At 31.2% G+C, this 27,644-nt stretch overlaps 2 protein-coding genes across 2 annotated transcripts; one reads left to right on the top strand and one right to left on the bottom strand.

The window, feature by feature from the left end:
• LOC143063794 (WD repeat-containing protein 31-like) lies at window positions 1-27,644 on the bottom strand. The gene is made up of 10 exons (XM_076236177.1): window positions 27,524-27,644; window positions 11,277-11,457; window positions 10,223-10,297; window positions 8,325-8,466; window positions 7,250-7,350; window positions 6,489-6,556; window positions 3,409-3,550; window positions 2,197-2,350; window positions 1,362-1,431; window positions 1-510 (listed from the first exon to the last, which is right to left on the bottom strand). Exons 1-10 carry the CDS (start codon window positions 27,562-27,564, stop codon window positions 423-425), a joined length of 1,062 nt encoding a protein of 353 aa, XP_076092292.1. The 5' UTR covers window positions 27,565-27,644; the 3' UTR covers window positions 1-422.
• Window positions 14,208-24,451, top strand: LOC143063793 (uncharacterized). Its single transcript, XM_076236176.1, has 12 exons — window positions 14,208-14,977; window positions 15,462-15,761; window positions 16,247-16,372; window positions 17,503-17,809; window positions 18,000-18,208; window positions 18,987-19,178; window positions 19,472-19,747; window positions 20,335-20,539; window positions 20,783-20,877; window positions 21,612-21,783; window positions 22,208-22,318; window positions 22,878-24,451. The coding sequence occupies exons 2-12, from the start codon at window positions 15,723-15,725 to the stop codon at window positions 23,456-23,458; spliced, it is 2,313 nt and encodes a 770-aa protein (XP_076092291.1). The 5' UTR covers window positions 14,208-14,977; window positions 15,462-15,722; the 3' UTR covers window positions 23,459-24,451.

Raw genomic sequence — 27,644 nt, 5'->3', positions numbered from 1 at the left:
AACCCCACCAAAAACTGGGGATGATTGGGATGAAAGCATCATTTCTTCATAACATACACTGTAGCAATAACAAAGATGCAAGCCTTATCTCAGACATTCAAGCCAATCAACCATAAGCATTTGAATGTTCTAAACATATAGATCATTGCTTCAATATTCAATATCTTCACAAATCAAAGATATTGAAATATCTAACAGAATATATCATATTCTGACACACACAGCCATACTTAGCCACAATCAGTCATACTATGACACAAACAGTCATAATCTGACACAAACAGTCAAACCCTAACATAAACAGTCATGCTATGACACAAACATCCATAGAACCATTCATTGTTTCTTTTCTAGCGCTCACATGCATATTTCAAACACTTATAAACCACAAACAGTTCATTACACATTGTCATTGGCTCCTATCAAAAACTCCCTTCTTTTATCAATGTCTGGTTTTGTAATGAAAATTTTAAATGCTGAATACCAAGGTTAAAACTGGATACAATTATACTGAAAGAAGAATAATTTGTTAAAAAAATTGAACCATTGACCTGTGAACATTTTTACTTGCAAAAGTTCAATTCTAGCTTCTTTTAATTGAGTTAAACCATTTCAATTGATATTTTATAGTGTGTCTTTCTATGTTGTGATGTAACACTATTGTGTCAGTTAATGTTGAAGGTTGGTACCTATTAAAACGTTTAAACCCGTTGCATTTGTTTGCATGTGTTCTAAGTCAGGAATCTGATGTTCAGTCAGTGGTCGTCTTTTGTTGATGTGGTTCAAAAGTGTTTCTTGTTTCTTATTTTTTATATATATTAGACCGTTGGATTTCCCGTTTGAATGCTTTTACACTAGTAATTTTTTGGGCCCTTTATAGCTTGCTGTTCAGTGTGAGCCAAGGCTCTGTGTTGAAGACCATACTTTAACCTATAATGGTTTATTTTACAAAGTATGACTTGGATGAATAGTTGTCTCATTGGCACTTATACTACATCTTCTTATATCTATATAATATATTTTCTTTCTGTTACAATATGAAAGTCAAATATTCAATTCTACCAGTGGCTGATGCTAAATGCCTTTCAATATGAAAGCAATGAAAGAGAACTTCCTTTATCTATTGGAATTTATCTTTCCGAGGGATTATTGTCTATGTATATTCTTACTTCTCTAAATGTTTCATTTTTATTTGAACTTTTTGAAAATAAATTGTTAAATCTTTCAGCAATATGAAAGAAAATAGCCAAAATCAGGTTTTGAGATTTCCGAAAAAGGGGAGATAATCTAGGATCTTTTTCATTATGACCTAAATGGCAACTATCTAGAGATTACTCAACAGACTTTGATAAAATACATACCATGGTTCACCATAACATAATATTGAGGTTAAAGGTCCTGACCCACTTATCACACATTCACATATACATGCTGAAAATAATTAAAAGTAAATATCAGATTATAATAACTACCAAAATGATATTAAGTAAATTTTTGATTACTCATGTAGATTTAAATGTTAAATATTCCTAGAATCTTATCTTTACTAATTCTTTCTTTTAAAGAAGTTGGTAGGCAAATACTCTATTTCATTTTTACCTCTGATATAGAAATTAACTGTTACAGGTTTTTTCTTTTCCTTTCAAACAGCCAACATTTGTATTCAATATCTTGCAAAACAAACTCCCTCTTGTTGTTAGACATTTACAAATACACTCAATGGGAAATAAAAATTTTATCAAGCAGGAAGTAACTATAAATAAATGTTTACCATTGGCCTGCTCTGGATGGTATTTATATATTCATATATTGGTGTTGAAATCAGATATTCAGTCAAATCTTTTTAATTGGTTCACTAATTGTGATTTACAGCTCGCCATATAATGTGAGACTTGTCAATCATGTAAGACTTATGATGTCTAGGTCTTAATTTTAGTGAAATTCTTTATGCTGGGTTAATGATTCATTTCTTTATAATCCACATCTTCATTTTCAACATTATTGCAACTTGTTTTTCTTCCTTTTTTTATTTATCCATTTGAGAAAATCTTAAATCGTAACTCCATGATCTCTCTGCTCTTTTTATGTTTCCAACTTACATACACAGAAAGTTTTCACATATAGTTTTTGAATACACTATATCAAGTATTACACATTTAGTCATCTGTAATTTGAAATGTAAAATAAACATCTTACCTTTTGAATCTCTGTCCCATATTTTGACACTGAAATCTCTTGATGCTGTGGCTATTAAGTTTGTACCATTGTAAGGTAAAAATACACAACTATCTATAGCCTCTGTGTGACCTTTATACTCATGAACTATACTTCTACTTCTTAAATCCCATAACTACAAACAAACAAAAATTAAACACTATTAAAATGTCCAGCAATAGAGGTTTTTACTCAATTGTGTATTTTGCAGAATTTTGTCTCTGATAACCTTTTAACTTCAAGCAAATATCACTTTTAAATAATGACATTTAATATTTCAATTTTGATGCAAAATTTTATCAAAAATCTTGTGACTTTAAGTTATGGGGGACAAATTTGAAAACAAAAATAAATTATCTTTATATTTTCTGCATCTCTACTATTAGAGTGGGTGTGTTAGAATTATTATATATAAAAGCAAGTAAGACTGAAAGTCAAATTAAATCGTAACAGAGCAAAAAGTAACAACAAGAATGATGAGGCAGCGTTTTCTATTCCATGTAAAGGTAAACTTAGGCATCAAATATTAAGGGTTCATTTTTCTAACTGCTTGAAGCAGCATTACCTATGATCCATATGAAAAAATAAAATCATTTTTTTTTAAACATACATAAAAGCAGAATGTTGAAAAAATAACAGTCAGTTTTGTTGAAATTTGGCTATTTGGAATTTGATACAAGTTAGAGTTGTCTCTCTTTATACACTTAAGCTTGTAACTGAAACTTCTCTCTCCAAAAAAAAAACAGAAGAAAACTGAATACAAAATCAGCTGCAATGTCAAATTGCAAGTCCTAAACCTTCAGGCCATTTAGAAAATATTTTTCATAAATTAGTAAGAAAATTCGGTTTATGTAGCTGATTTAATGAAGATAATCCTCTTTACATAGATTTTTTGTCTAAACCACCTTTGATAACTGTAGAATGTGTTCAAAATACATCAGCAGAATGAACTTGAAAAGACATAATACCTATCAGATATGTTGTCAGTGACAAGGAAAAAATTGGGAGACACTTTATAATGTAAAATATGATTTTTGAAACAAAATTAAAACAAAAATTTCTTTCAAAGAATGTTTCAAAAAATTGTCAATGGATAAAAATTTCAATATAAGTTAAGATTGCTTTTGAATTCATATGCCCCAAAAAATGAGCATTATCTATCTGAGAAGACAACCTATATATGACAGTACTAACTGTAGCTTCACAACCATTTCCACCAAAGCCATTACTGCAGGTCAGACAGTATACACCATCAGGACTAACATCACAACATGTCTGTATGTACTGTTTACGTTGGAAACTATGAACCACATTCAATGATCTAGTATCAAATAATCTGAAAAGGCACCATAAGGCATTATAAGACAGTTCTTTTCTACTGTTTACAAAGATACACAAAATATTAAGGTCTATTCGGAAAAAAACATATATGAGTGAGGATACTTCATATTCTAATCTACATTCTGATGTTTTTGAACATTGAAAATGCAAGAAAAATATTTAAAATTGCCTTCCCTTGGTAACATTAAGTCTGCATATATGTTTTAATGAAACTGTTATTACACTACTGTCATTACTGTTCCAGGTTAGGGTGAAGTTGGGCACAAGTTAGAACGTTACAACCAGCTGCATTTGATTGCACCTGTTCTAAGTCAGGAATCTGTTTTTCAGTGGTTGTTGTTTGTTGATGTAATTCATAAGTTTTCTTGTTTCTTCTTTTTGTATGAAAATAATACCCTTGGTTTTCCTATTTGAATTGTTTTACACTAGTCATTTTGGGGACCTTTAAAGCTTGCTGTTCCATGTGAGCCAAAGCTCTGTGCTGAAGGCCATACTTAGACCTATAATCATACCCCATTTACCGTTTACAAATTGTGACTTGGATGTAGAGTTTTCTCATAGGCACTCCTACCAGTGTTCCAGCTAGGATTTGAAAATAGAGGGGCGCGTTTTTAAAAAGGGCACTTTAGCGCGTTTTCAATGAAAAAAATCAAATACTTAATATTACCACATAAAGACATATTTTTAGCAAGCATGTAGCTTAGTTAAATAGCTATTATATACAAGTTTAAAAATCATTTATTTAGAACATATAAGTTAAAATCAAACTGATAGCAATAATAGACATTACTATATTCATTTCTCTTTCAGAACTACAGATTTTTTCAAAGAAGAGTTCAAATGCAAATAAATATTAAACAACAATGACAAATCTTCTGTTTTTCTTTTTGAAGAAGGTTGTCACACATTAGTTTCATCACAGTTTAATTTTACAGTTAATATTTTTGTTAATGTCTGTGTTTTCAAGTTTGCCCTGTGACTTGTCTTTATCAATTTGACCTGAGAGAATATTTTCTCCACCTCTGCTGTACTGAGTGGTTGTACATGTACATGTCATATTGCAACACTGAATAGTTTTGCAACAAGAGGGTACATAAAGATAATAGGTTTTTTATCCTAATGACAAGGTGAATGAAATAGCTCTAGCAGACTAGATAAGGAACGATCTGTAAGTTCTGCTGATGACACAAGAGCTAGAAAGTCCTGTTATTGAATAAGGAGAGTTTCTATCTCTGTATAACCATACATGAGGCCCCCCCCCCTCATACATTGTTTCACTGTTGTCTGTTCAATTCAACAAGCATCTCCGTATATTTCATGTTGAGCGTATCTAATAAAATCAATAAGTTTGTCAAAACGGATTTCAATCACAGGCACTTGTTTCTATTCATATTGGAAGACCCCCTATCAACGTATATTTACGGAAATATACGTTGATGGGGGTCTTCCAATGGATGGAAACAAGTGCTTGTGATTTCAATAAGAAAATTGATACAAAAATCGGACTTTCGAAAGCTCCGTAATCGGCACAATAATAAATTATTTCAATTTTGTAAGTTTATTATCAATCCAACAAGCATCTCCGTTTACTTCATGTTGAGCGTATTTAATAATATCAATATTAAAGTTAGTCAAAACGGACTTCAATTTAAGAAAAGATGATATAAAAATCGGACTTTCGAGTGCTCCGTAATCGGCGGAATTTACAATAGAAGAACAATTGCATTATTTGATAGAAACCTTTCTTCTTCTCGATTTTTCATAAAGGTAAAGAATTAAATTATTTTTTTACTTTTGATGGTCATTATTCTTGAAAAAAGATGTAATAGACTGGCAAGTCTTTGATATTTTCTTCTTGTCAATTCCGAGTTGGTCAATTTTTCTTTTTTTTCGTCGGCATTTTGCGTGTTGACCTATTGGAATGATTCTTTTTAAATGAACGTTATTTTATAAATAACAAATAGAAATGAACACCGTTCACATTTATTTTATTAATTCTATTTTGCATCGTCAGGTGTTAAAATAATCAATTCATTTAACTTCGATGTTTGGTGCTTCAGGGCAAAGGGATTAGACAGGGTGGTAAATTTCACCTGATTAAGTAATTGACTTCAATCAAATAGGTGATTATATACAGGTAACAAGTGTCAACAATATTTTAATCTGTTGTCTAAATGAAGTGTGTGTATAAAGAACTCAACAAAATGTCAACGATATGAGGAAAAAAGATCGGTTTTTTAAACTTTTTTTCAAAAGGGCACAGAGGGGCGCAGGGGCGCTTAAAAAAGGCAGAGGGGCGCAAAATTTCGGGGGCGGGGCGCGGCGCCCCTCCATTTCATGCTAGCTGGAACACTGCCTACCACATCTTCTTATTTCTACTTATTTGAAAGTTATCCGAATCACTACTCACCATATATGAACTTACATATGATATGTTCAAAAGTGAAACAAGCAAGATCCAATGTTTTAAGAAATAAATACCCATTACATTAGACCCATAATTTTTATTCCTAGTAAAACTGTCATTGTACAGACTTATAAATTATGCAAGATTTGCTGTAAAGCAACAAATCATAATTTACTGTTTATGGTTTGATCAGCAAGGGGATAAATATCTTAGTTTGTGCACACATACTACTACAAGACCACCAATTAGGTTAAGGCTTATTCAGAAATTTATCAAAGATTTAAACATTTTACATTTTACAGATTAACAAAAATTAAAGTTGATAAGCAACTGTTATTCACTGTGCTTTGAATCAATATATTTTTATTTTGAAATTTGTAACAGTCAAAAAAATCACTGATAGCAGCAATCCTTCTTATACATAAGTACAATATGAATAAAAGAGATGTGAAAGATAAACCAATCAGACAGCAACCCACCATGACAAGTTAACCAGTATTTACTGTTTATACTTTATTAACTTTACCTAACTTCTTTATCTTCTCCTGTCTGAACTATCAGGTTAGATTCAGGAATAAACTTTACATCTGTTACCTACAAACAAGTAATCAAACATTTGTTTAAGGCTTTATACTTTGCAATGATTGGTTATACAGAGAGAGATCACAATAAAAAACAGCTGCTCTAGGTGCCCATCAAATGCCTGTCCCTGAAAATCTGAAAAGGGCTTGGTCTGATGAGTTAAGCCCATTTCAACTGATTTTTATGGTTTGTTATCATGTTGTGTTGTTGCACCACTGTCCAAGGGTAGTGGAAAGTTGAGCACAAAAAAAATATGTTTAACCTGCCACATTCTGTATGTGCCTCTCCAAAGTCAGGAGCATGTTATTCAGTGGTTTATGTATATCATATTTGTTTTTTTGTATATGATTGTTTTGTAAATGAATCAGACAGTTACTTTCCTTGTTTGAATTGTTTTACATTTGTCTTTCTATTATAGCTTGCCATGCAGTATGGGTTTTGCTCCTTGATGAAAGATATACAGTGAACTACAGTTTTCATGGTTTTTATCTTCTACATCATTTGGTCTTTGGTGTGGAGTTGTCTCATTGGAAATCATATCATTTCCTTTTTATTTTTATATTGTTTTTGATATTCGTTTATTTTATCATGCTTTCAGATTAACCTGTCCTTCTTTTAAACATTATAAATTCAGCCTGTTAGTCCAAAATATTTGTTTATTTAATTATCTAAGACTGAAATAAAGGTCAACAAAACTGTATTTACCAGATTCCGATGAATGTTGTTTTCAGTAAGACTGGTTCCTGACTCTACATCCCATAACTTTACTGTATTATCACGGGATCCAGAACACAACATTGTGTTATCTGAAAGTAAATTCAATCATTTAATAAATAAACACATTTAACAGGAATTTTTCTTGTCACATTACTAATGCAGTCTATGATTGTCTCATTCTCAATCTGATTGTTATTCTCATTTTCAATCTGTTTGTTAATTTTATTCTCAATCTGATTTTTATTCTCATTTTCAATCTGATTGTTATTCTCGTTCTCAATCTAATTGTTATTCTCATTTTTAATCTGATTGTTATTCTGGTTTTCAATCTTAAGATTTATTAAATTATCAAATGTTTATCATACAAAAGATTTATTTCTGTGTACCATGAAGCCAGTCATGTGAAAAGTCATTTAACTGCCAATGACTGCTTTTTTTCTAAAAAATAAAATTGATCATTATTGCATTTTTGAAAATCTGTTGTATTAACAAACTTGATTTATATAAAATGTGCAAGAGATATACAAAAATGTTTAAATTTTTTTTTAATGAATATTTACAGATGTGAAAAAAATATATCAAAACTGAATTGTGGAAATTTTTTTATGGAATTTTGTTTATGCACTTTTTTTCCTTAGTCTTTCTGTCCTTCATTCCAAAATCATATCTGGTATCCAGTATTTATAATTACTAGATTTTTTTTTAGAAATAAAGCAAATAAAATTCATGTCATCATCAAATTCCAAAAAATAAATAGCAAATACCTTTACATAATACTAACATCAATTTGTGGCTTTATTATTGGGGTCAATACTGAAATTGTATGCCCTATATTGCAAATACCTCAATGTTATGTAATCAAAAGATGTTATAATCTAATAAATCAATAAACAAAAGAACTAGACATCTCACTACATTGAAGACCCGTTGGTGGCTTTCAGCTGTTGTCTGCTCTATGGTCGGGTTGTTGCCTCTTTAACACAATCACCATTTCCATTCTCAATTTTATATGAAAAAAAAATCATGGCTTTCAAGGGTTGAAAGGTCATGACAAATTACTAACCTTTATTAATATCTAATGCTGTAACAACAAGGTCATGACCCTTGAACTGTTGAACTGGATTTGGAGTGTTTCGTTTCCACATGTTTATGGACTTGTCCCTTGAAGCACTGAATATGCTTTGGCAAAATGTTCCGTAACATATCTGAAACAAGTAAAACAAAATTAAGTAGAAGTAGGTCATTGTCATCTGGACGAGATTGATACTTATTTTATCATTTTATACTTTTGGATATTTCAGGAAATTTTTAACTGAAAAGTACACAAAAGAGAAGAATGTTTTTACCAGTATATGCTTGACATCAGTAAAGATTTCATGGCAAAACTGAATCTCAATGTTGAGGGAAAATTTCCTAAATGGCTTTGGGGTTATGACATTGTCATAGCAAAAGTTTCCATATTTGTTTTTGTTTACATAAATCATGCTGTTAGTTTTCCATGTTTGGATTGTTTTACATTTGTCATTTCATGGCAGTTAAAGCTTGCTATGGGTATTGGTTTTGCTCATTGTTGAAGGTTCACAGCTGTATAGTGACCTATAATAGCTAATATTCTATGTCGTTTGGTCTCTGGTGGAGAGCTGTTCTATTAATAGCAATTATTCCACATATTTTTATTTTCATACTGTGGATTCAGTATTATTTGTTTGATACCAATTTTCGAGGTTTTTGTAGGTACAGGTGAACCACGAATTCAAATTTTCAACGAATTTCACATTTTCTTTAGGCTTTGTATGCAGAGATTGGCAAAACCACGAAATCAAATACCCAAGAAAATGCTGGTTTTTCTCAAGCCATGAAAATTGATACCCATGAAAATATATGAATCCACAGTATAGGAAAACAAGAGTGCACACACTGAAATGTCTCGCCTTCTATACTAATCATTGATATTATGTTGATAGTCCTAAGTATAAAGCTAAGCTTTATTACAACTGTCACATAAACTTAACATTAACCAAGATAACTAAACAAAGACCAATGAACCTTGAAAAAGAGGTCCAGGTCAGATGAACCATGCCAGGCAGACAGGTACAGCTAACAATGCTTCTATACAACATATATAGTTGACACATTACTTATAGTTTAAGAAAAATAGACCAAAACACAAAAACTTAACACTGTGCAATGAACCGTGAAAATGAGGTCATGGTTAAATAAAACCTGCTCGACTGACATAAAGATCATAAAATATTTCCATACACCAAATATAGTTGACCTATGGCATATAGCATTAGATAAAAAGACCAAAACTTAAAAACTTAACTTTGACCACTGAACCATGAAAATGAGGTCAAGGTCACATGACATCTGCCCGCTAGACATGTACACTTAACAATCATTCCATACAACAAATATAGTAGACCTATTGCATATGGTATGAGAACAACAGACCAAAACACAAAAACCTGCCAGTTGGACATGTACACCTTACAGTCCTTCCATACACCGAATATACTAGCCCTATTGCTTATAGTATCTGAGATATGGACTTGACCACCAAAACTTAACCTTGTTCACTGATCCATGAAATGAGGTCGAGGTCAAGTGAAAACTGTCTGACAGACACGAGGACCTTGCAAGGTACGCTCATATTAAATAAAGTTATCCTATTACTTATATTAAGAGAGAATTCAACATTACAAAAAATTTGAACTTTTTTTTCAAGTGGTCACTGAACCATGAAAATGAGGTCAAGGACATTGGACATGTGACTGACGGAAACTTTGTAACATGAAGCATCTATATACAAAGTATGAAGCATCCAGGTCTTCCACCTTCTAAAATATAAAGCTTTTAAGAAGTGAGCTAACGCCGCCGCTGTAGCCGCCGCCGGATCACTATCCCTATGTCGAGCTTTCTGCAGCAAAAGTTGCAGGCTCGACAAAAAATCACACCGACCTTTGTGACTTCTTTTTCGTGTCCAGTCCATTTATCTTCTAGTTTGTTGGTACAATAGTTATATAAACACAATGTCTGAAAAACAGAGCAAGCACAGACAATTTATTTACAATCTATATTTACCAATTCTCCTTTCATGCCTTTAACAACACTAACATGTACAGGTCATATTAACTGTAAGAAAAACACATAATAACACTAGCATATACAAATGTACCAATTTTTGCTGCAATATAAATGTCAATTCTAGCCACAATACCCTATTTGTAGAATGATATGTCCACCAGAGATACTATATGGATTCATTAATACTCATAGAATACTAATTTATAGAATTTCATGGGTACAGGGAAACCACAAATATAAATGTTTAACTTCTGTATATGCTAATATAGAATAGTATGCAAACTAGCAAATCCACAAAACCATATGTCCATGAAAATGTGATTTTTCATCAATCCACAAAAAATTGGTACCAAAAAACATAAATGAATTCATAGTTTAATTTTCAAAATAAATATTTTGAAGCTGACTTCATTTTATTTTTTTTTAATTAACAATGGTCTATCATACCTACATGATTGACCTAAAGAGAGTGACCAAATATCATGTTTATGGCATGTGCCTCTTGTAATCTACAACATATTGAAGGTAAGTAGATGTAGATGTAGATTTATATATCATGTCTATGTCAGAGTGACCAAACAATATATCTATCAAAGTGGCAAAATATCATTTCGAATAGGATAAGTGGTAGAATACAGTTTCTCAAATGCATCTTTTTTTCTGCCAGATGAACATGACGAACAGTATAACTCTAGGATGCCTAAATTGTACCCGATCTTTTATGGCATGACTTTTTGAAATTTTCTGTTTTTGATGCTAATAACTTCATATTTGTATTCGATTTTGCGTTCTAACCGTTTTGATAATTACGTGTAGTGTCAATGATGAATCATATTGAGAGGAAAGGTGTGTATGGGGTATCAAATTGTATGCCTAATATCTTTCATTAGTTTTTACTGCCAGATAAACAGTATAACCTAGAATCTACCTGATCTTTACTGCCAGACAAACAAAAGCCAGGTTGAATTCTCGCCAGACAATTGACTGCTTCACTATGGATTGCTGGGTGAGATGTTTCTACTGTATGTCTACCAGCATATTTATCCATCGGACTACTCCAATGATCACCTGCGTTACCTGTATGGTTTTCCAGGTTGTCAAATCCAATACTGTGAGAGAAAAAATAAATGGAAATGAAATTCAGATCAAATAAATAATCCTATAAATTACCAGTACTATCAGTTCAATTTGAAATGAATAAGATATCTATGCCTCTTACAAATATTTTCAAGTTTATTTGGGATGTAAAACAGATAATTAGAGAAACTCTACAATTGTAATACATGTACCCCTTTACTGGAAAATGAAACCTGGTCAGTCAAACAATTTTGATCCAACATGTTGAAATATATTAATTTTTTCAAATAATTTTCAATGTATTCTTTTTTCATTCGTCCTAAGAAAGTTTTAATTGTTTCATTTAAAAGCCTTTCTTAGCTAATCCTTCGTTCGATTCGTATTTAACTTTTCACTAGAACCATGAGAACAGAATCATTTTTAGGAGTTTAATGGTAGAGCAGAGTACTCGAAAATGAACAATTAATGAAAATTTGGTGTCTGACATATTTTTTCATTAATTTTGATATGAAATTTCTTTTATATTAACCAAAAAAAATATCTGTAGTGGTATTTAAAAACTGATTACCAGATATATCATTATTTTGTCTTGTTTTTAAAAGCAATTATCTGTAATGACCAAAATTAGCTGGAAATGCATGGTTGCATATTTTTTGAATTTCATCATAAATTTGAAGGACCTCCTAATATATGTTGAAAAACATAACTTTGATTCATTGAAATGTTTTGGTTACCATGGATACGGCATGCAAATTTTCCTTACTCCACAATTCCTTTGAAAAGATAGCTAACTTACTACAAAGATGTATTTTCATTCTTTCTCTAATAAATAAATCTCCATTACTGGTTCCATTTATCAGAGTGATATCCAAATAATTCTTAAATTTGGAGAAAGAAAACTTTATGCCAAAAAAATAAGTTTGTTGTCCCATGAAACTTAGTAATATGACCTAGATTCGGTCTAGCTGACCTATTTTTGAACCAAAAAAAAAATATTTTGTCAAAATCAGAAGAATTAAATTTTTTTCCCATTTGGAAGAAAAAATATAAAACTACATATTTCAAAACAAAAATTGGTGGGGTCTATGCTTATTTAGAAACATTGGCCTATTGAATTCCCCCAATTTCCCTCATTTTATACAAGAGTTATTTCCCCTTGCAGAACTCTTCAGTGTAAAAGTCAGTAAGGAGTGTGTGTTTGGCAGACACAATCTGAACACTATTTTTTAAAGCAAAAAATATTATCCATACTTAATGTCTTGGAACATTTGTTAATTTTTCAAAAGAGATCCTAGTTAAAAGCCATATGAGGAGCTGTTGAAACAAAAGTAGAAAAAACATTAATTTGTAAGTGAATGGCATGAGTTGTAAATTTAAAGACAGTAAATATGCAGGTGTAGGGTGTGATGGAAAGAATTTTCTACTAGCATCTCTGAAATCGGACGATGCAGATCTACTGTTATCTGAAATCGGTCTGTTAAACACCTACAAAACAGAGGAGTATGCCATTTGTGGTGAACATTTAAAGAATATTAAAGAAGAAAATCGTCTTTCATGGGTCAGGAGAAAATGTTGCATTCCATCCTCAATTTCAGCACACAAAAGTGTGGCTAAAGGAGACAGAAAAATAACAAAGGATGTCATGCATAATATTCTTACTACAACTGGACTTGTAGTGCCTATTGGTGCACGTAAGTAGTTTTATAAAATATGCTTTATTTCAAGAGGGGGGTCGGAGGGGTCCTGATCCCGAAATCCTGGGCTTAAAAACATGAAATCATGAGGTCCCAAATTTAAAGAAAATTAAATCTGACATCCTGAACTTTAAGAAGAAAGGGTCAATCCCGAAATTACAAGCTTAAAAACACCTGATCTCGATGTCCCTAAAAAGGTCATGCCGCCCCTCTTTCAAGAACATATTAATTTATAGTTACAATTCTTTAGTTTAACAATTTCATAAAAAAAATTCATAAGAGGCCAGGCTTTTCTTTAAATTTTATACAAGAGGGAGGGTTGCAGTTTTTCTTCTCTTTTTTTTGTCCCGCTGAAATTATTTGAAAGTAAAAAAAAATTTTAGAAAAAAGAGGGGATCCAGTAATGTTTCCCTTGACATGAAGAAAAAAAGTGAAATCTGGTATCTACTAAATCAGATACACATCTAGTAAAATTAATGTAGTCTTACTCTTTCAATTTTACATATATAATTGTGAATATGCTTAAAAAATAAACAAATGAAAAAATACTTCATGTTTTGACACCTTTATTGCCTTTCATAATTTCACATGACTGTTAAGGCTACATGTAGCTATAATAAAAGATGAGAAGATGAATTCAAAGTTCACAATTTTATATATAGTTTATCCAAGTATGGAAGCCTGTTTAATACTTTTTGCCTCTTTTCTGTGTAAACTGTTGGCTGTTTTTGTTCATTGTAAAGAACTAGGAGAAAAAACTTCAACCTAGAGAAGGATTTTTGTTATTTGTGAAATATTGGTGCAAGTTTACTTTTTACTATTGTACTGTGACATGTGTGATGACAATAAATTGTTTAACAGCCGACCAACAATTTTGGATGAGACACAGACACCACACATACTCTAAATTCTCAAATGTACATGTACAATGTCATATATGAATGGAACAAAACATGCGACGCATACAGAGGTATATTGTAACAAAATCAATTGAAAGGACCTCAGAGCTATACCAACTTATCTTAATCTTGACCATTATGACTTTTTCTAATTTCCTAGTACTAAATGTATTCACCAATATATATACATAATCATGTAAACTGTATTTTTTCCAGCAATTTGCACAAACTGCAGAAAAGAGTTGTCAGTTAAACCAATAGAGACTATTTGCCATGAATCTTATGCAGTAAGTTATTTACAAAATGTATGGTTTACAAAAACTATACCAGTTGCACATTTTACTTGTTTCAGTCTCATATTTGTTGTCCATAAATTATTTTGTTATAAATTAAGTAGGCTGTCAGTTTTCTTATTTTTTCACAGTTGTCAGGATGAAACCTTTTATTTGTTCAACAATGTTCAACTATATGTATATAGTATGGGTTTTTCACATTTCTAAACAGTACTAATGTTTCCTTACATATTTAATATATCCATTTTATTCAATAGATTTAGTAGTCTCATTTGCAGTAATAATTATTTTATGCAAAAATATTATAAACAGAAACATAGTTTATAAGAAGAATTAAAGATGTTTCTATTGTTAATACAATTTGAATGTATACTTGTGGATATACATGTATTATATATCAGCATACATGTACATGTTTATTTTTTTTTATTAATTGTACATGTTCATCTTAGTCTCAACAATTTCAAGTGATATTATAAAACTTGTACAATCAGATGCAAATGTAAAATAGCAAAACTGTTCATTTATTTTAGGATACTAGTACATAGGTGTATTTATGCCATTTTCTCTAAATAATATTTTTATTTTATTTTATTTTTGTAGGAGGGTGCCACATCATGCATTGCAATTGCTGAGGAAAAACGAGAACGACACACTATTGTTGAGGTCAATATAAATTTAGCTACAAATAATAAGCAATTGAATCACAGCCTGAACAGTAAATAATGCTTGTAATTGGAACTTGTGTATACATGTACATTTAAAAAAGAAGATGTGGTATGTCATTGTCAATGAGGCAACTCTTCACAAGACAAGAAACCAAAATCAACAAATATAGGTCACTGTATGGCCTTTAACAATGAGCAAAGACCATACTGCAATATATTTATGTAGAAATATCCACTATGATGCATTTAGATTGATCTTTTTCACCTACACAAAAATAGCTCTGACCTAAGTTTGTTCCCACAATGCAATAAGTTTCTATTTGATTGTTAGAATATTTAACAAAAAGTCTTAAAGAAACAGAAAACCAACATAAAGGTAAATAATGACCTAACTTAAATATTAGTGAGCTTCTTTTAATTTAACACAATTGATTAAGACATCCATGTCTTTCATATTGTCAAGTTTTCTATCATTTTTACAGGTAAATTGTTTTTCTGATGCTGATAGTGAAAGCCAGCCAATATTCAGCCAACACTCTGAGGCTTCTGTGTGTGGCATTGGGAAACTTGAGAAGCTTAATGCTTATCTTGAAATAACAAATGTTTCTCCAGTAAAAGAAAAGACAACACCATTAAGTACTTCCTGTGAGAAAACAAGAAAAAAGTGTGTATCCAAAGCATTGGAGTGCCTTACTGCTATTTGCAGCACAATATGCCCAGGTGAAGGGGAAGAATTGGAAACCATGGTTTTACAGGCAAAACAAACTCTTCTTAATGAACAGGTAATTTAAATTGCAAACATGGCAGTTAAACATGATAAACTAAAATCTATAGTTAAAACAATTGTCCCTGAATATAGAACAAATCAATTGGAAATTAGCCTTATTAAAAATACCTATAATTGCTTACATCTACTATGTTTGAAATTTGGTGGATAGTTGTCTAATTGGCAATTATACCACATGACTTTTTTATATTTTTGAATTGTAGTAATGATGTATGACCCCATTACTCTAATGATATCTATATACATCTGTACATGTACATTACAATTGAAATATTGATTTTCTAGAACTCTTTATTATATATCTAACTGATCATGTACATTTTTTTGTAATAACATAATTATTGTGTTTTGATGTGTCACAGATTTAGTGTTCAGTCTCAGTCAGTGTTGGTTCTTTATGTGGAATATCACTATATATGTATGTACATGTATATTATATTGACTCACATTTCTAAAAAATTTCTATTGTTACTATTATAGATTACAACATTAGATCAAACTAGCTTTATACTGAAGGAAGTATATTTACAAGCTGAGTCTTGGACTTTACAAAGGCAAATACTGTCTATTATTTGCAAGGACAGAACTTTTGGAGAGATTAAGGAAGTAAGATCATGTAATTATAGAAATGAAAAAAAAATTGATACTAGCTGCTTTGCGTGAAATTTTATCCTGATTGAGAGTAATTTCTTGCAATTTGCTTGGCTGATATTGTCCTAATGAATTTCAGTACAATTCTTTATTACGTCAATTGGAATTATCTCCCTTATTTATTACCTCAATTGGAATTATCTCCCTTATACTATTGACCTAAAAATATTTAAAAAAAAAGAATTGCTTTATAGTGTCCTCATATTTTAAATTTTTCACGGTTTTAGATAAAACATTAAAATGTACCATTTAAGTGTATTTTCCGGAATTTGCAAAGTATCATCAGAATGCCAAGCAATAACTTTGTGGAAAGGCATGTGATATAAGTTGAAGCATGTGATAAACTTTTCATATCAGCTTGCTAAGCAACAGTTTGAAACATACGGATTTTACGTGAATTAAATGATAATAATCATCCCGCTTACATGTTTAACCCGCCACATTATTTAGGTTTGTGCCTGTCCCAAGTCAGGAGCCTGTAATTCAGTGGTTGTCATTTGTTTATGTGTTACATATTTGTTTTTTTCGTTCATTTTTTTACTTAAATAAGGCCGTTAGTTTTCTCGTTTGAATTGTTTTACATTGTTTTATCAGGGCCTTTTATAGCTGACTATGCGGTATGGGCATTGTTGAAGGCCGTACGGTGACCTATAGTTGTTAATGTTTGTGTCATTTTGGTCTTTTGTAGATAGTTGTCTCATTGGCAATCATACCACATCTTCTTTTTTATAATACAGTAAAAATCATATGTTATTTAGTCTAAGTATATGATAAATATATATATATATGTATAGGCATCATTTACATAAAAGACTATTTTTATTTTCAAATATTTAGAGGGTTAAGGTTCATGATTAATTTCCAAAAATAATTCATTTTATGGGTTTAATAATTATCAAAGAATAGTGTTTTTTTTTAGAATTTGTTTGGATTTTTGCCAATAAAAAAAGGTAGTTATCAGATCCTAATTCAGATGTTATATTATTGACAGGAAATAATTTACTTTCTAGACTTATATAGTAAATACTAAAACATAAATTTCCTGGCAAAATATTAAAAATATTTTACTTTATCACTTTTTTCAGTTATTACCTAATGTGTCAGCCTGGAAGTTCAATAAAGCCAAGCATCATACAAACGATGTTGGATGTGGTATGCCAGTTGCACTTGACAAAAAATGTAGGAACAGGGTAGACAATGAAAAACTTGAACATTTTATTGACTACATACTGTCATCTAACATAATAAAGGATTTGCCTTATGGGACAAAGACAATGAAACTTTCTTCAGGAGAGATTGTTGAAGTTCCAAACCTCATTAGAAGCCTAGCACCATCTTCACTGATAACACAGTACACACAATACTGTGAAGCAGAAGATATCAAACCATTAGGTATAATAGAATATTAGAGTTTGCATATTTTTTCTTTGAAATGTTTTTTTAATTTTGCTAATCAGAGATATACAACACATGATAAAAATTAAGTTGAACCTCTATATAATAACTACATGAACATTACTTTTATCTTCCTCTAACTTAAAATTGGATCTTTAAGATTCACAATTTATACTTCATTTTACAGGATCCTCAACATTATACAAGATTTTAAATGACTGTTCTGCATCTGTACGAAAATGTATAGAGGGATTAGACTACTATGTGGCTGAGGGGGGAAGATCTTTCCTAGACCTGGAAAACATTATAGAAAAATTAGAGATCACTGATGAGAGAAAGAAAGAGATGATTTCATGTCTTCTTAGTGGTAAAAGCTATCTAAAGTCAGACTTTAAGGTAATATATATAGAGTATGCACATATAAACCAGAATATTTAGAACAATGATATATTGGAAATTTGTAAAAAAAACAACTTGAATGGCTAATAAATCAGAACATAACAATATAACTTCATATTCAACTAAGATTTATTTGTGGCAAGCCATTGTTGTTTCTATTGTAACTTTAAGATATTTCATATAATATAAAAGATATATCATATAATATGAAAGATATCTCATATAATATGTAAGATATTTCATATAATATGTAGGATATGTCATATGATTTATAACATTTATATATCTCAATTAGTATAGTTTTTATGAGATACATTGTATTAATTTACTTTATAAAATTTATTATATATTACTTTATAAGATATAAAGATATCTTTTTTAAAACTTTTTATATGTAAGATAACTTATTCACATTTTTTATGTAGGATATCTATCTTATGTAGTTTACAAGCTAATATCATAGGGATAATTTATTAGTAAACTCATGTAATTTGTAAGATATAAAGAAAATTATATGAGATAGCTTATAAACTATATGAGATGTGCTGGCTGATTAACCATCCAACTTTAGAGGAGATATGTTAAAAAGTAGCAACTAAACATATATGATCTTTTCAAGATCAAGTATTTATCTTATGCCATCAGTCATGAAATGCAAAAATTAACATAAGACTCTAGAATAAAATTAATGCTTGTTGATATACATGATATATGTTATTTCTTCAAAAAATTGTCAAATATTGACTTGAATTACAGAAACAAATTATTTTTATAGGTTCACATAGAGGCTGAATCAAATATAGCAGATCATTGCAGACTTTTTGCATTGAGTGAAGGTGAAGAGCAGTGTGGTCACAGTCATACAGAAATTTGTCTGCAATGCAGAAATCTTGATGAAATCTTGAATGAAATTTCCACCATTGTTCAGAGTGTCAACTGGGAAAACAAAGATGCAGTACTTTTTCAGGTACTAAACATGTTTTTTCTACTGTAAAATAATTAGAACATGATTGCATCATTATGTAGTTAGGATTTAGAATGTTCTTGAGACATGTTTTTAGTACTCCTTTTTGACCATTTGTCAAGTAGGTTATCATTATGTCATTTCATTGAGAGAGGTTTTCTTTTTTATTTTTTAAATACTTTTGTCTGATGAATGCAGTATCTGTGTTTAAAACATCTTTTTATAAATTGATATTCAATTACAAGTTGAATTGCTTGAAGTATAACCTCTTTTTATTTATTAATTTTTTTAATCAGGTTGAGTCAGCTGTTGATAGCATTACAGACTGGAAAGCTCATATAATGAGATCACGAAACCAAGAAGATGCAAGGTTAGATCTTGTACGAGATTTGAAAAACGGACAAGTTTTAGTGACCTGTGATTGGGCAATGAAGATGTTGCCAAGAAAGTATAGAGAGGGTCAAACCGACTGGTTTGCAAAGAGAGGCATGAACTGGCACATAGCAGTGTCAGTTTTTAAAGAACAGGGATGCATCAAAAACTTCACACATGTGCATATATTTTCAGCTCAGGTATGATTCTATATTTCTACTTGCTTAAATACCATTTAATTCACTCACCAATTTTTTAATGTTAGTTTTAGAATATTGTGATAAGAACATGTTGTCACTGCATATATCAAACTATGCAGTAAATGTGCATAAAACAACACGTAAACTCACATACAGTAAAATAAGAAAAAAAATGCATTGCAACAGCCCTTATATTTATTTTTTTCTGGATCAGAAAGTACCTGCATGGAGGCCTTCAACAAAAAGAAAGTACCAATAGCAAATAATAGTTCTACATCTATGCCCGTTTTACTCACATATGAAGGGCTATCAACAAATAACAGAATAACTTATAACTTCACAAACTCTTTAGTCAAAAACAGAACAATTTGCCCTACAACAATGACAAGATGAATTTGTAGAAAATATTTGTCAGGAAGCAGAAAGAATTAACATGTATACGCAAGTGCTGCAAAGAAAAAATAAAATAAAGTTTGAAAATAAACATTTTTGCATATTTGTTGGTTCAAATTTAAGTTCAGAAATATGTGTCTTGTTATTATTTGTCTTATTACATGTATTAATTAAGTCATCATTTTGTTATTCAGATATCTCAAGATTCCCCCATAACATCATCTCTGATCAAAGATACTGTTGCTGATCTTCATACCTTGATACCAGATATTCAAGAAATCCACATATATTCAGACAATGCAGGATGCTATAAAAACACATTAATGATGGCTTCACTCAGAAGAGATGTTGGCAATAAAATAAAATCATACAACTTTTCAGAAGCTCAGGATGGCAAAGGTATGATCTGCAGCATTTATTGTATACACTTGACAAAAAATGCATATAATAAATTCACTGTTGAATCTTTTCAAAATTTATTTTGTTTTAAAACTTAACATTATGAGGACCGCTTACAGAAAATTGGCAAAATGTTGAATGAATTTCTTTAAAAATTAAAGTTAAAATTATGACATTGCCTGCAGATTTCTGTGCATATACTGAATTAATTTGCTTAATAGTTTGATTTTGTTTTTATTTTAGGGCCATGTGATCGTAGAGCCTCCCATATTAAGTCAGTTATCAAGCGATACATAAATGAAGGTCATGATGTTACTTCAGCTGAAGAAATGAAAGTAGTATGTATATATATTAAATTTGTAAATATATCAAGTAATTTTGATATCTCATCATTTTTATATGACCACAAAACAACTTAATAAATATTTCCAGTAGTATTTTGGTATTACTTTGTTGTTCATCCTTGTCGTCCGAAGACATTTGGTTTCCAGACAACAGCTTAAGCTTAAGGGCATGGATTTTTTTTAATAATATCTTATGTATAAGTGAATGGTGCTTTCTATGCAGGGATTGAGTTTTGCGGTAATTGGTCCAAAAAGGGGGGGGGGAGTATTTTTTTCCAATTTCTTTAAGGGGTTTATAATTTTTTTTCAAATTTCAAATTTTTTAAAAGTTTCAAGAACAAATCTTCAATTGCACAGTTATTGCAAAATAGATTTGTTATATCTTTGTTCACATTTATTTTGTGTCAGAAACCTATAATATATAAACAATTTGATCACAATCCAAATTCACAGTATCAAGCTTGAATATTGTGTATAATTTTTAGCATGCAAAAAGAAATTATTTAAAGTAAACAAACTTCATAAGTCATTTAAACTATGAATTGATGGACAAACTTCAGTGACAAAACAGTGCTAAATAGTTCAGTGATTTCTCTTTTCCTGTATTTGTGGATGCCGAATTTGTTACGAAATTAATACATCATAAAATAAAAACCCTACTAATCTATTATGGGTCTTATATAAATGTGATTTCAGACTTACATGTATCAACAACTTATATTTTTTAGGCCATAGATGCAAGACAAAATGGTCAATTTAGAGTTAAAGTTGTGGACACAGTAACCGTTATTGATGGTGAAAAAAACAATACCAAATCAATTGCAGGAATTACCCAACTCCATAACTTCCAATTTGAATCTGATGGATTGAGAGTATGGAAAGCGTACAAAATAGGAAAAGGTAAAGGGACCTGTGAATTACATAAAGATACTTTCTCAGTATAAATAAGAAGATATGGTATCAGTGTCGATAAGACAACTACAAAAAATGTATCCATCTAAGTCCCGATGTATAAAAAGTTAACAGTTCTAGACCTGTCAAAGTATATCGTGCTTTATCAGTAATGTTTTAAGAAGTATTTATAATTCAACCCAATAATTTGATCACTTTAACCTCGAAACAACTCAAGCTTTTGCAGCCATATACTGTCCCTCAGGAAACCATTACCAGTCATAAAAGTGATAGCTGTAGGCATGTATAGTGTGACCAATATTTTCTGCATGATTATGACTTGATGACTTTGCTAAGTGTTTCATTTACATCTAAGGGTATGTTATCATTTAGCTCCTATTGGTAGAAAAAATAATTGTTTCATTTATTTTAGGACAACTTATTCCCTGGAAATCTCTGGGGTCTCCACCTAAGCCAGCTGAACTTCTCATCAAATTGAACTGGACAAATGAGGAAACTGTCAGCAGATCTTTGAGTACTGAAGGTAAGAAATCCTAAACAATAATGTTGCATTCAGCTGGCAGTATGTTTTTATTAAGAAAATATTAAATTAGATAAGGAAAATATTTCCTACTGGATGAGATAAGCATTGCACTAATGTTGTGATTATTATACTGAATGTCATTGGCTAAATTTTAAATAGTTGTCATGATCTAAAATGAAACCTCAGTGCATTTACCAACTTTATTAAGTTTATGACATGATCCTAGAACTGAGACGTAGAGGAAAGTTACAGATGACTTGTAAATGTGATTCATAAAAGCAGAAAAAGATGCCTAAAACAACTTTGAGTGGGACTTCAAAATGTTCAATACCTTGACAACCTAAATAAAAAGATACAAGCACACAGGAACATAAAAAGACATGCAGATGTATACACAAATATGAAAACTAAAGCTTTGACACTATTAACATAAAGTGATAATGCTCCTGGACAGGAAGGTAATTTCTGCCCAGCCTGTGATAACACTCATTTTAATAAATCACCTAATTAATTGTAGGCTTCAGTAATATATTTGACAGTTTTATACTTTTTTTTAAAGATGAAGATCTACAACCTAAACCAAAGAGAAGGAAAATTTCTTATGATTGTCCTAAAGATGGCTGCATCAAATCATTTAGCTCTAATGAGACATTGGATAACCACCTTCTGCTGGGAGATTGTAACTATCTACAAGTCATTTCTGTTCATGACAAGGCTAAAATTATGTATGGCACAAAAGTAAATAGCCTTTTCATTAATACCCAGTCAGTGTCAATACCATCAGACTCAGTTGTAGGAGAAAGTGGGCTGCGTCAGGGATGGGCTCTGAAAACCAAAAAAAAAAGAGTAATTTTCAGTGAGGCTCAGCGGAAATACATGCATGATAGGTTCTATGCAGGAAAAAGAACTGGCAGTAAGGTAGATCCTTTTAGAGCAGCAGAGGAAATGAGAAATATGAAGGAAGAAGATCAGTACCTTTTCAAAAGGAATGACTATTTGACTGGACAACAAATTTCGTCCTATTTTTCAAGACTTGCAATGAAAGACAGGAATTCTGAACCTGGGGATTTTAAATCTGCTGAGGAGGAAGACAGCAAATATGAACTGAAAACTAAAATTTTGCAGCAAATTGCTAAATAAGTTCAATTCAACTAAATTTCAATGCTACTTATTATCTTATCTGTTATTTGTCAATTTTACACTTTATAAAGATTTATTAAAGCTGTCAGTTTGGGCTGAGTCTGGCCTCTTTACAAATTTTGTTTTTTATACAACTTCTGAAAAAATAATTAAGGGATTAATATTATTTCTCTAATTCTATGGAAATTTATCCCTTTTCGAACCCATTGTATAAAAAAATTTAATCAACGTGTGGTTGCTGGTGATCTCAGAAGATCATTGGTTGATTTTAAGGGTCATGACCTTTTTGGCTGACTGGATGAACCAAAATATGATAACAGGTGTTAATGAAATTGACAACTTCGTGCAATGTGAAAGGCACTCGAAGGGGATTTTCGGTAAACAAAAAAAGAAAATATCTTTTTAATCATTAGAGAAACAGATTCTTACATAGTTACTCATGGATTATCGGATTTATCCAATCTCGATAGTTAAATTATAAATTTTAAAGTACTCGCCGAGGCGGCTCGAACTTTAAAATTGATAATTTAACTATCTCGATTGGATAAATCCGATAATCCACTGGTATCAATGTAAGAATCTATATTTATGTGGGAAAAGAAAGACATCTAAAGATTAATGTTCCATGTTGGAGACCATAAGGTAACATTAAATTGTTTTTATCAACAACATTTGGTCTTGGATGTTGATTTGTCTCATTGGCAGTCATAATTTATCTTATTGTTATATTATTAAACAAAAAATGTTGACCTATATTCAATAGACACGAATTAATACAGACAAGATATAATATAGAATATTAGAAAATGATTCACACAAAGGTTATTTATATGATGTAAAAAGACAGTTAGAAATAGACTTTCCAAGCATTTCTCAGAGGTTACATGCTGAGTGTAAAACCATTTGTGATCTCTATATTGCAAAACTCAAATTGATCATCAACCATATCCCATCAAAAAGTAGTTAAAACTCAGATTCTTTAGAATAGTAAGAAGTTTAATCAAAGATCCGAACTGCTTCATATTAAATACATGTCTCATGGGCGATCAACCAATTTTTGCTTTCTTCTTAATTATGTCTCATGTGCAATCAAACCCTTTCTTTACCATAGTAGTATGTGTGAAATGTAAAACCGGCTCCTTTTGTTTTCAAAGATAAATATAATAATCAACAAAGAATGTGGAATGATATGGCTACAGTATTAAATTTTTTGCGCAGACAAGATAAGGCAAGATGAACGTACAAACCGCCGAACCATTATTTTTGGCAAGCCTGTGCTTCACTGGTAGGCAATGAAAGCTACAATCCTCTACGTTAAATGCTAAATAGAGAGATCGTATGAAAAATGAACCCCGATACGTAGCAAATATTCCCCCCAAGAACTCTTTGGTTTCCATTGCAGCTTATTAATTATTAAATTCAAAGAGAACACCTTAAGTTCCAAACTGGGACCAATTCAGGAACCGGTCTCTTTGGTACATTCAAAGAAGACCCAATCTAATCTCTGTGGAACACAGAAGAATATAACCCCAAATAAAAGCTAACGTACAATGTGGGGACATGTTCCATTTTCATCTTGCCATATCCCGCCAAATGAGTGGGGCATACCCACTCACTGCCAAAGAAATTACCCCTGAAACAACCCCAAATTAAACTGATTGGTGCCCCTTTAAAATCCCGACCGAGTTTCACTTGTTATTAAACCAATCTAAATTTAAGACAATTCTCATAATAATATCAATTTCACTGAGGAAAAACAGCTGGTCCGCCGGATCTCATGAACTGTTCAAGTGCTCCTTGTAAATTATTTAGATAAATATCATTACCAATCTTTGATAAATGTGTTCCGTCATATCTAAATAAATTACTTTCTTTAGCACGTATGTTACTGTGCCTTTTCGTTAGCTATGTTGGCAGTTTTGCACTTGTTTGAATAACGCATGAATGACGTCACGAAATGACGTATTATTGATGTGATTAAATTAAGAATCAATTAGGATTGATTCCGGAAAATGGAGTTAAACTTTTATTAAAACAGTTTATCCTTATATGATAAACTTAATTATTTTACTTCTTAAAGTCACCTGTTTGTCAAGTTCTGTTAAAAAAACATGATCATAGAAAATTTGATGATGGTCGAATGAAAAAATCAAGTGAAACAAGAATTTTAAAGTTGATGTTGGTATTGTTGCTATGGTGGTACAGCTGTTTCTATGGTATATTTTACATAGCTGTTTATCAGTATTGATATATGCATCTAGCTAAATAGTATCTATAAATAAAAAAAAGAATTTTCATTCATTGTTATCCTTAGGAATTTTTTGTATTCATATAAATTACTGGATTTTTTGAAAAAAAATTATCTTACTATGGTAACAATATGTCGCTATGCACACAAAATAAGGCATTCCCTTAACTTTGAATCTTTTTTTAATATAATTTGAAAACCACACAGTGATCCATTTAACTACTGATCAATTATATAAGCAATTGTGAAAAAAAATATTTAAAATAAAGATCTTGGTTGTATTGGCTCAATTTGACCTAATTCCAATTCATGCTATTTTTAGCATGATTTTTCATGGATCGCCCATCGAGACCCCACTTATTTTATTTTTTTCCTGAATCTATTAATGATATACCTACTTGGTGAACAAAAGATCAATTCCAATTTATGTTGACAACTTTTAGTAAAATTAGATTAAATTATGCCAAAAAATGCTAAATTCTGAAATTGTGGATTTTCTGAAATTAGCACATGTTTGTACTATTTTTTTCTTGAGAATGTGTTAAACTGAAATGATTGAGATGTAGTAAAAATATTACCAATAAAGTGTATAATGCATGAATGGTATTGCATTTCCTTCAATTTTTAGTTGTTTTGTTTTATTTGAGACTGAAAAATGCTCTTTTTTCCTTAAAAAAGGCCTAAAACAGAGCCGGAATCGACAGGTTCCCGTAACCATGGTAACGCACTAAATTTTTTCAATTTTTTTTTCTTGCAGTTATGTTATATGATGAGATGAATTATTTGACAAAGTATGACTGAATTCTAAGAACATGCATTTCCAAGCTCCTATTTAAATAGTATGGTCCTTACAGAGAATTGGTATTAAATAGAGATAATAAACCCAGGGAAAACAAAGTCAATGGGAAAATAAACCCAGGACACTCAAACCCATAGCAGACATGTACAATTAATATATAGGGAGAACTGACATAGGAAACAAGACATCTACTTTTGGATCTGACAGAAAGAAATGGTGTTACTGTCTTACTGATATTCTACATGTATATATAGCCTGAAGCGAAGAGTCTGTTCATAGTTTATTTCACATATGCATGATGCTTTGTTATGTGTTTTGAAAATGCTTTAATATTCAATAAAAAATTTCACCAGAGCTTATTTGTGTGCAGGGGCAGATCCAGCCATATTTAAAAGGTGGTCCCAACTATGAGGGGGGATAGAACCTGTATCGGGACTCAGGGATTGGGTATTTTTGAGCTCAGGATTTCGGGATTGACCCTTTCAGGATCCAGGAATTCTCTTTTCAAATTTCGGGACATCGGGATTTAAATTTATTTGAATTCAGGACCTAGGGATATTGTGTGTTTAAGCTGGGGATTTTGGGATCGGGATCAGGACCCCCTCCCCTAACTATATGTCCCCATTCAAATACACCTTATCGCTATTTATCAGCCATTACTGGATATCACACAGGTTCCCGTAAAATTTTGATGTCATAAAACAAAATGTCTGACGCCACAATGGAAAAGTGATTGTTGTATGCGTCAAAAGTTCAGCCAGGATTTAGCACTACAGTGTATCCATTGATCGTCCAAAAAAATGGGGGGGGGGGGGGGTTCCAACACACCGACTCTTCCCCTTGATCCGCTATTGGTATGTGTTTTCATGCTATATAATTGTTGAATCAAAATAAAGTCTTCTATTTTTTTTCTTCTATTTTCTATCATCATGATCATGTAGAACTATAAAACAAGTGTCAGAAAATCAAAAAAAGTGTGAGTATCCATACTACGATTCTAAGGATTTGCTATTGATACCTTTGTCTATTGTCTTTTGGTTTGCGGCATAAATTCCCCATTGATTGAAAGGGTATGAGTTTTAAGCTTAGACCCAAGTTTGGACAAGTTCCCGGCAATATTTATTATGCTCGAATGAGAT

The sequence above is a fragment of the Mytilus galloprovincialis genome, chromosome 2 (assembly GCF_965363235.1).
Source record: "Mytilus galloprovincialis chromosome 2, xbMytGall1.hap1.1, whole genome shotgun sequence".
Lineage (NCBI taxonomy): Eukaryota > Metazoa > Mollusca > Bivalvia > Mytilida > Mytilidae > Mytilus > Mytilus galloprovincialis.
Note: the sequence above shows the minus strand (reverse complement) of the source record. Positions and strands in the feature narration are given on the sequence as shown.